Source organism: Myotis myotis, unplaced genomic scaffold, assembly GCF_014108235.1.
Source record: "Myotis myotis isolate mMyoMyo1 unplaced genomic scaffold, mMyoMyo1.p scaffold_m19_p_6, whole genome shotgun sequence".
NCBI classification, from domain to species: Eukaryota; Metazoa; Chordata; class Mammalia; order Chiroptera; family Vespertilionidae; genus Myotis; species Myotis myotis.
Genome location: NW_023416368.1, coordinates 86,133,066 through 86,141,518, shown reverse-complemented (window position 1 = coordinate 86,141,518; position 8,453 = coordinate 86,133,066). Strand labels below are relative to the sequence as shown.

General features: G+C 52.7%; 1 protein-coding gene across 3 annotated transcripts; it reads right to left on the bottom strand.

The window, feature by feature from the left end:
- Positions 1-1,688: 1,688 nt before the first annotated feature.
- PGLS (6-phosphogluconolactonase) lies at positions 1,689-7,514 on the bottom strand. Of its 3 annotated transcripts, XR_004968140.1 has the most exons (6): positions 7,122-7,514; positions 5,818-5,925; positions 5,038-5,139; positions 4,606-4,746; positions 2,790-2,927; positions 2,003-2,136 (listed from the first exon to the last, which is right to left on the bottom strand). XR_004968140.1 is itself a non-coding variant. In XM_036312597.1 (5 exons), the coding sequence occupies exons 1-5, from the start codon at positions 7,407-7,409 to the stop codon at positions 1,999-2,001; spliced, it is 777 nt and encodes a 258-aa protein (XP_036168490.1). In that variant the 5' UTR covers positions 7,410-7,482; the 3' UTR covers positions 1,691-1,998. The 3 variants fall into 3 exon arrangements, 2 of the variants coding, with proteins under 2 accessions (XP_036168492.1, XP_036168490.1); XM_036312597.1 differs by lacking the exon at positions 2,790-2,927 and having other exon boundaries at positions 1,691-2,136; positions 7,122-7,482; XM_036312599.1 differs by lacking the exons at positions 2,790-2,927; positions 5,038-5,139 and having other exon boundaries at positions 1,689-2,136; positions 7,122-7,499.
- Positions 7,515-8,453: the final 939 nt, after the last annotated feature.

Sequence of the window (8,453 nt, the reverse complement as noted above, 5' to 3'; positions counted from 1 at the left end):
ACATCCACAGGTCACTATAAAAACACAGAAAATAACCAATGGTGATGATATGAAGAAACTGGAACCCTCGTGCACTGTTAGTGGGAATGTAAAATGGTACAGCTGCTGTGAAAATAGTATGGAGGTGTCTCCAAAAATTAAAAACAGGCCTAGCCAGTTTGGCCTGTGGACTGAAGGGTCCCAGGTTCGATTCCCGTCAGGGGCACATGCCCAGGTTGCAGGCTCAATCCCCAGTAGGGGGCGCGCAGGAGACAGCCGATGGATGATTCTCTCTCATCATTGATGTTTCTCTCTCCCCCTCTCCCTTCATCTCTGAAAATATACTTTTAAAAAATTAAAAACAGCCGAAACCGGTTTGGCTCAGTGGATAGAGCGTCGGCCTGTGGACTGAAAGGTCCCAGGTTCGATTCCGGTCAAGGGCATGTACCTGGGTTGCGGGCACATCCCCAGTAGGAGATGTGCTGGAGGCAGCTGATCGATGTTTCTCTATCATCGATGTTTCTAACTATCTCTCTCCCTTCCTCTCTGTAAAAAATCAATAAAATATATTTAAAAAAAAATTAAAAACAGAATTACCATCTGACCTAGCATTTCTACTTCTGGGTATATCCCCAAAAGAATTGAAAGTCGGGTCTCAGAGATAGCTGTACACCAATGTTTGTAGCAACATTATTCACAAGAACAAAACCATGGAAGCAACCCAAGTGCCCACAGATATGAATGGAGAAGCACAACGTGGTCCATCCACACAGTGGATTATTATTCAGCCATAAAAGGAAGGAAACTGTAACACATGTGACAACATGGTTGACTCTGAGGACATGATGTTGACACAAAAGGACAGACACTGTATGATCCCATTTACATGAGGCCCCTAGACCAGTCAAATTCACAGAGACAGAGTAGAGTGGGGGGCTAGTGGAGGGGGAGATGGAGCTACTGATGAATAGGACAGAGCTTCAATTTGGGAAGATGGTAAGTTTTGGAGATAGGTGGTGGGGATGGTTGTACGACAGTGTGACTGTACCATTTCTGGATACCGAGAAATGGTTAAGATGGTGAGCTTTACATTATGTGTATTTTAACGCATGCACACGCACACAGACACATACATGGTATGTCCAGGTCCTAACCCCGGGTACCTCAGAATGTGACCTTATTTGGAATTAGGGTCTTTGCGGATATAATTAGCTAAGGATCTTGAGATGAGTTCATCTTGGACTTAGGGTGGTCCTTATCCAGTGTCAGTGTCCTGAATAGGAGAGGACACAGAGATACTCACATAAGCCATGTGAGGACAGGCAGAGCCTGGAGTGACGTTGTCACAAGCCCGGGGTTGCTGGCAGCCCCCAGAGGAGCCTGGGAAGACTTTCCCTCAGAGCCTCCAGACGGAGCCACCCCTGCCACCTCCTTGACGTCACACCACAGGACTGAGTCAGTAAACGCTGTGGTACCTGCTGCGCGGCCCCCGGAACTGAGCGCGGACACCATTCCTGTCCTCCACCTGCTGGGATGGGGGCTTCGAGTCTGCCTGGGAGCCCCTTGTCCCACTGCCCACCAAGGACCACAGACAGTGGACACCTGGAGCAAGTGCTCCTTTTATTATAGTTTTTAAATGTTTTTATTGATTTCCGAGAGAGGAAGGGGGGGAGAGAGAGAGAGATAGAAACATTAATGAGAGAGAAACATCGATCAGCTGCCTCCTGCACACCCCCTACTGGGAATCAAGCCCGCAACCCAGGCATATGCCCCAACCAGGAATCGAACCGGCGACCTCCTGGTGCCTATGTCGATGCTCAACCAGCTCAACCACTGAGCTACACCGGCTGGGCCAAAGCTCCTTTTAATATCTGGGCAGAGCCAGTGGCCAGGCCCTGTCAGCACCATGTGGCTTGTCGAACGTGAAGCCTAGAACACAGCCGTGGAGGGGCCCAGCCCCAGGACGATCCCAGCCCCCTCAAGCCGCAATGGGCGCAACGGTGGTGTCCCCGGGACCAGCTACAAAGTGGAATGCTTCTCGAAGGGCACGGTCAGGAGTCGGGCTGCTGCCTCATCCAGGAACCAGCAGAGTTTCCCAGTGTGCGGCTGCACAAGGGCGGCAGGGAGCGGGCTGGCCTCCTTGTCCTCCAAAATGCGCTGTGGGAAGAGGATATGCTGGTGAGGCCCGGGTGCATGCCGGCGCCCCTGAGCTCGCAGGCCCCGGTGGACTAGACTCTCCTGCTCTCAGGATGTGATGTCAGCCTTCCAGCTGCCCCAGCTTAAAACAGTCAGCAGGGGCAGGCCCTTCCCTTCTAGCTCCCGTGACTGTATAGCAGGGTGTTGGCACACCTTTCCTGCAAAGACCAGAGAGTCGCTATTTCGGCTCACGTTGGCATATGGGCATCTGTGTTCCAACAAATCATGGTTGGTGAACACTGACATCTGAATTCTGTTGAATTTTCACATGTCTGGGAATATACTTCTTTTGATCCACCCGCCATCCCCCCCACCCCCGCCACCGCCCAAACTTAAAAAGGTACAAAGTAAAAACCCTTCCTGGCTGGCAGGATTGGCACACGGGCTGTGGTGTGTCAACCCGCTAATGTGACCTCACGGTGAATGGACATTATAAACACTGCTTTTTGCCAGCTGGGCCTGACCCCAAGAACCCTGTGCTTATAAAATCACTGGCTTCTGATCACGACCCTGTGAAGTCACCTCCGTTCCCACCCCATTGTACAGTCTGGGAAGCTAAGGCTCTAAGAGGCCTCTCTCAGGGGGTCTATGGGGGGGGGGCCCTCATGACCCACCTTATAGATGGGAAAGTTGAGGCTGTGGGGGGAGGACCACCTGAAGCCATGGTGGGCACCACTGGCAGGGACATGGGTCTGCTGCACTCTTCAGAATCTGCCCCCAAACCGCAACATTAGCCACCCCTGTGAGGACATCTGGGCCCAATGGTTTGGGGGAGAGAATTATTATTTATTTATATTTCAAAATATTTCCGGTTTCTCCTATAGTTTTGGCATTTTCTTTTTAAAATAATCCTTGCCCTAGCTAGTTTGGCTCAGTGGATAGAGCATCGGCCTGCGGACTGAAGGGTCCCGGGTTCAATTCCGTTCAAGGGCATAGGCCCAGCCGATCAACGATTCTCTCTCATCATTGATGTTTCTATTTCTCTCTCCCTCTCCCTTCCCCTCTGAAATCAATAAAATATATAAATATATTTTAAAATAAATAATTCTTTATTGTTGAAAGTATTACATATGTCCCCCTTCCCCCCCCAATAGTTGTTGATTTTTTTTAATGATGGCAATTAAAATATTCTTTATTTTATTTTACTTTTAATATATTTTTATTGATTTCAGAGAAGAAAGGAGGGGGAAAGAGAGAGAAAAATATCAATGATAAGAAAGAATCACTGATGGGCTGCCTCCTGCACGCCCCCCACTGGGGATCAAGCAACCTGGGCATGTGCTCTGACCAGAAATCAAACCGTGACCTCCTGATTCATAGGTTGACACTCCACCACTGAGCCACACCAAACCAGCTTAGTTTGTTTTTAGTATCTTAGTTTATATTTTCCTAAAATATTATATATAACTATACCTTCTTTCTTATTCCTACTTTTTTTACTTATTCCTATATATGATTTTTTTCCTTCTTGGTTAGCTTTGCCAGTGGTTTGTCTATCTTTTGGACCTCTATATCATTAAATTTTCAAAAATAAAGCCTGGCCAGTGCGGCTTAATGGTTGAACATCAACCTATGAACCAGGAAATCACAGTTCTATTCCTGGTCTGGGCACATGCCTGGGTTGCAAGCTCGATCCCCAGTGGGGGGGCATTCAAGAGGTAGCTGATCAATGATTCTATCTCATCATTGATTTTTCTCTCTCTCTTTTCCCATCCTCTCTGCAATCAATAAAAATATATTTTAAAAAAATTAACCAATTCATTAATTTCTGATTTTGATTTCATATATCCCTTTTGCTGGCTTTAGATTGACATTATTGTTCATTTTTCTAATTCAAGAGTAAGTGCTTGATTTGTTTATTCAGTAGTTTTCTATTTAACTAGAGGCCCGAAGCATGAAAATTCATGCAAGAGTAGGCCTTCCTTCCCCCGGCTGCCGGCACCGGCTTCCCTCTGGCACCCAGGACCCGGGTTCCCTCCTCCGGCCGCCTGCAGGCACCCAGGACCTGGGCTGCTTCCCTCCTCTGGCCACCCGCAGGCACCCGAGACCCAGGCTGCTTCCATCTGGCCACCCGCAGGCACCCGGGACCCAGGCTGCTTCCATCTGGCCCCGGCTTCATCAGGAAGGACATCCGGAATGACATCCTGGTCTAATTAGCATATTACCCTTTTATTATTATAGTTATTTTAAAAATGTATTTTAAAATTATGAATTTACCTCTCAGTGTAGCTGTTGTCTCAGCTCATCAATCTCATTTTGTGCTTACTCATTCCTAACAAGCCTGCAATGGCAGTTTCCATCTCCCCTTCAACCCAAGAATTACTGAAGGATATTGAGATCTGGTGCTTCCAGCACAATAGCACCCGGGCTCCTATTCTGTCCCCAGGCTCACATGCCCCAGCCTTCCTGGGAATGGGCCCCCAGCTTTACCTTCAGAACAGCTGCCTTGCCTTCTCCAGTCGCCACAAAGATGACAGTTCGGGCCGCATTCAAGACAGGGAGTGTGAGGGTTACGCGCTGTGGAGGCGGCTTTGGGGAGTCACTGATGGGAGCCACAATCTTCTCCCGTTCCTGGGGGGGAGTTGAAGAGGACAATGTCACTTCAACTTCTCAAGCACTCACCCACATCAAGCATAATCCATCCATCATTCCATCCCACCCTCCCAATCCTGTGGTACTTGATTTAAGGCCCCCATCATAAGATGGGTAAACCGAGGCTCAGGAGGATAAAGCCAGCGGGCATGCCTATTGGCAGAAGCTGATTCAAACCCTGCTGTAGACAACTCCTGGCCTTCCTGTGGAAGCCCCAGACAGCAGAGGCCAGAGCTCAGGTGTGCGTGGGGCCTGTGTGGGTGCACTCACCTGCAGCAGGGGATGGTCTGGGAAGAGTGAGCAGGTATGGCCATCGGGGCCCACCCCCAGGATCAGCAGGTCAAAAACTGGGATGGAGTCCCCTTGAAAGGCCTGGCCAGGGGGAGAAGACAGTCCACAGAGGTTGCGAGGGAAGGAGAAGAATACAGAGACAACTGTCAGAAAAAGAATCACACGTGGTGCTTGGCCGTGTGGCTCAGCAGCTGAGCATCAACCCAGGAACCAGGAGGTCGCCAGTTGGATTCCTCGTCAGAGCACATGCCCGGGCTGTAGGCTCCACCCTCAGTAGAGGCCGTGCAGGAGGCAGCTTATCAACGATGTTCCTCTCATCATTGTTTCTATGTCTCTATCCCTTTCCCTTCCTCTCTCTCTAAAAATCAATAACACTATATTTTAAAAAAATTTAAAAAAGAATCACAAGTAGCTGTAACACAAGGAATGATGCTCAGCCTCACCTGCATAAAAGGGACTCTAATCTATGAGGTTCTACGTTCACCTGCCCAACTGGCTAAGAATCTGGGGACACAACTGTTTCCAAGATGTGAGGACCCAGGCCAGCTCCTAGGTGTCAGAGGTGAGGGCACCCCAGGGGACCCCAAGGCAGGGGTGTGGCCTATTAATGTGTCTACCCAGGGCGGGGCTGGGTCTGCTGACTGTCCCCAGGGGAGTTTCTGTCGATGACAATCACAGAGTGCTACCTGCAGAACGGCTGTTGCCTGGGATTAGCCATCGAGTGGACAAGGTCTCCCTGTGGCGACTCGAGGGACTCACCTGTCGCAGCTTCTTGGCGTAGTCCTCTGCTGCCTCCTCCACAGGAAGCTGGGGGTTAATGGCGATCACCTGGCTGTCGGGAATGGGCAGCTTGGAGAGCAGGTGGGTCTGTGGCACATGGAGGGACAGTGTCACCAACAGTAATGAATGGGTCTTAGCATTGTGGGTTTGCATTGTGTCCACATGGGTCATCCAGGCCTGTGTGAGTCAGGCTCATAGTGGATCCCAGTGTCAATGCACCAGGGGTCTTTCCAGTCCATGAAGGCTGGGGGTTGGCCCTAGCAGGTTTGGCTCAGTGGATAGAGCGTTGGCCTGCGGACTGAAGGGTCCAAGTTTCGATTCTGGTCAAGGGCACATGCCCCGGTTGTGGGCTCGATCCCCAGTGGGAGACATGCAGGAGGCAATCAATGATTCTCTGTCATCATTGATGTTTCCATCTCTCTCTCCCTCTCCCTTTCTCTCTGAAATCAATAAAAATATTTTTTAATGACAAAATAAAAAGGGACAGGGTTTCGCCCTGGCCAGTGTTCCCAATGGTTAGAGCACCGGCCTGTACACCCAAGGGTTGCCGGTTTGATTCCCCGTCAAGGGCACTACCTGGGTTTCAGGTTGCAGGTTTGGTCACCAGTCCGGCTCATGCAGGAGGCAACCAATTGATGTGTCTCTCACACCAATGTTTCTCTCTCTCCTCACCCCTCCCTCCCACTCTCTCTAGAAATCAATGGGAAAAATATCCTTGGATGAGGATGAACAAAAAACAAAACATCATCAGCTCAAGCTTCTATACAAAAACAATGCAACACCCAGGACCCCCGGGCTCCTTTTCCGGTCACGGCACCGCCCCAGGCCTCCCGGGACGGGTTTCCGCCTCCGGAGCAGGAGGAGTGGGCACCGAAGCCGAGGACCCAGCAAACCAGGGCTCCTCCAGCCTTGTTTCCTGCTTGTAAATCGCTGGGGGCCGGGCTCAAAGACACCGCCTCGGAGGTCAGGAACGCAGCAGGCGGCGTGGAGGCCGGGGAGAGCTCGTCCAGGCTGCAGGTGAAGAGGCCGAAGCCCAGGCTCCGGCCAGACCCCCACCTGGCTCTTCCCGTCACTGCGCCCGAGCGTCCCTAGGTCCCCGGCAGCGGCCACGCTCCCCGGCCGCCCTGGCCCAGGCCGCGCCCTCTCCGCAGCCCCGCCGGCCCATCGGGAGGCAGAGCGGCGCAGCCCAGGTGTGACCTCCGGGGCGCCGGGCCCACCTGGCCGGCTCCCGCCCGAGGAGAGGCCGGGGCGCCGCGTGGCCCTCGGCGGCCCCCGTAGCTCACCCGGTAGAGGCCGTACGTGCTCTCGGCGTGCTCGAAGGGCACCAGGCGCTCGTCGCAGAAGCCCAGCGTCCAGTGCGCGAGGCCAGCCGGCCCGGCGGGGGCGACGGCGGCGGGCAGCTCGCGGGCCAGCATCGAGACGAGGCTGCCGCCGGACAGGCCGAGCGCAAAGCGGGCCCGGGCGCCCGCCACGCAGCACGCGGCCCGCTGTGCCACCAGTTGCGCCAGCGACGCGCCGAGCTCCTGCGGGCTCGAGAAGACCGAGATGAAGCCGGGGGCCGGCGCGGCCATCGCGACGGCGGGAGGCGGAAGCGCTCCGGGCGGCGGCCAGTGCGCCTGCGCGCCGGTCGGCCGGGACGCCCGGGGTTCAGTACCTTGGGCGGCAGCCTCTGGCACATGCGCAGCTCCGCAAGTGAAGCCGGGGCGGGGCAGGGCGGTTGGAGGCTCCGTGCTCATTTATGTTTTTTTGCAAGCTGGGGTGGACACAAGTTCTGTCCTGGGTTGGGGCTGGCAGAACCGGCTCCCAACCTCAGTGTCAGGGCGAGGCCAGACAGGGGAGCACAGAGCTGGGGAACCCCAAGAGGAGGACATGGGGTGGGGTGGAGATATGAGATTTCCTGAAGGAGGACGCATTTTGGTGGACTTTGGAACCTTCTAACATTTATCTTGTTGCTAGTATTGTTTCTTTAATCTATAACACTAAAAGCGTAATATTGCTAATTAGACAGGATGTCCTTCCGGACAACCTTCCAGATGAAGCTGGGGCTGCGAGCAAAGCCCAGGTATCAGGTGCGGGAGGGAAGCCGGTGCGGCAGCCCCGGAAAGGGAAGCCTACCCCTGCACGAATTTCGTGCATTGGGCCTCTAGTTAAAATATAAGCTCCACGAGGGCAGGGTTTGTTTTATTCACTGATGCCTTGAAAGTCTGGAGTTATGCCTAGGACAGAGTGGGACTGAAAACCTGTATGTTCACTTCCTTCTGCAGGTTCTCCCAGGGGACCTCTGTCTCATGGAGGCCCCAGATGCCTCCACCCTGGCTCTTGCCTGGAGGAGCCCCCAGACCAGCTCAGATAGGATAGAGCTTCGCATTTGGCATAAAAGACAGAGCTGTCAAGCCACGGAGGAATCTTAAATGCATCTTGTCAAGTAAAAGAAGCCGGTCTGAAAAGGCAAAACTATGGAGACAGAAAAAAAATCAGTGGTTGTTTGGAGTGGGGGTGGAAGGAATGAAGAAATGGAGCACAGAGAATGTTTAGAGCAGTGGTGCTCAACCTTGGCTGCACATTAGAATCACCTGGGAATCTTTTTAAAATCCTGATTTCTGGGCCTCATCCTC

Coding starts and splice junctions, on each gene's coding strand:
- PGLS (XM_036312597.1), bottom strand. CDS start 7,409: ATGGCCGCGCCGGCCCCCGGCTTCATCTCGGTCTTCTCGAGCCCGCAG. Junction 5,140..5,817: donor ACGCCAAGAAGCTGCGACAG/GTGAGTCCCTCG, acceptor CCCCCTGGCCAG/GCCTTTCAAGGGGACTCCAT. Junction 2,137..4,605: donor GCAAGGCAGCTGTTCTGAAG/GTAAAGCTGGGG, acceptor CTCTTCCCACAG/CGCATTTTGGAGGACAAGGA.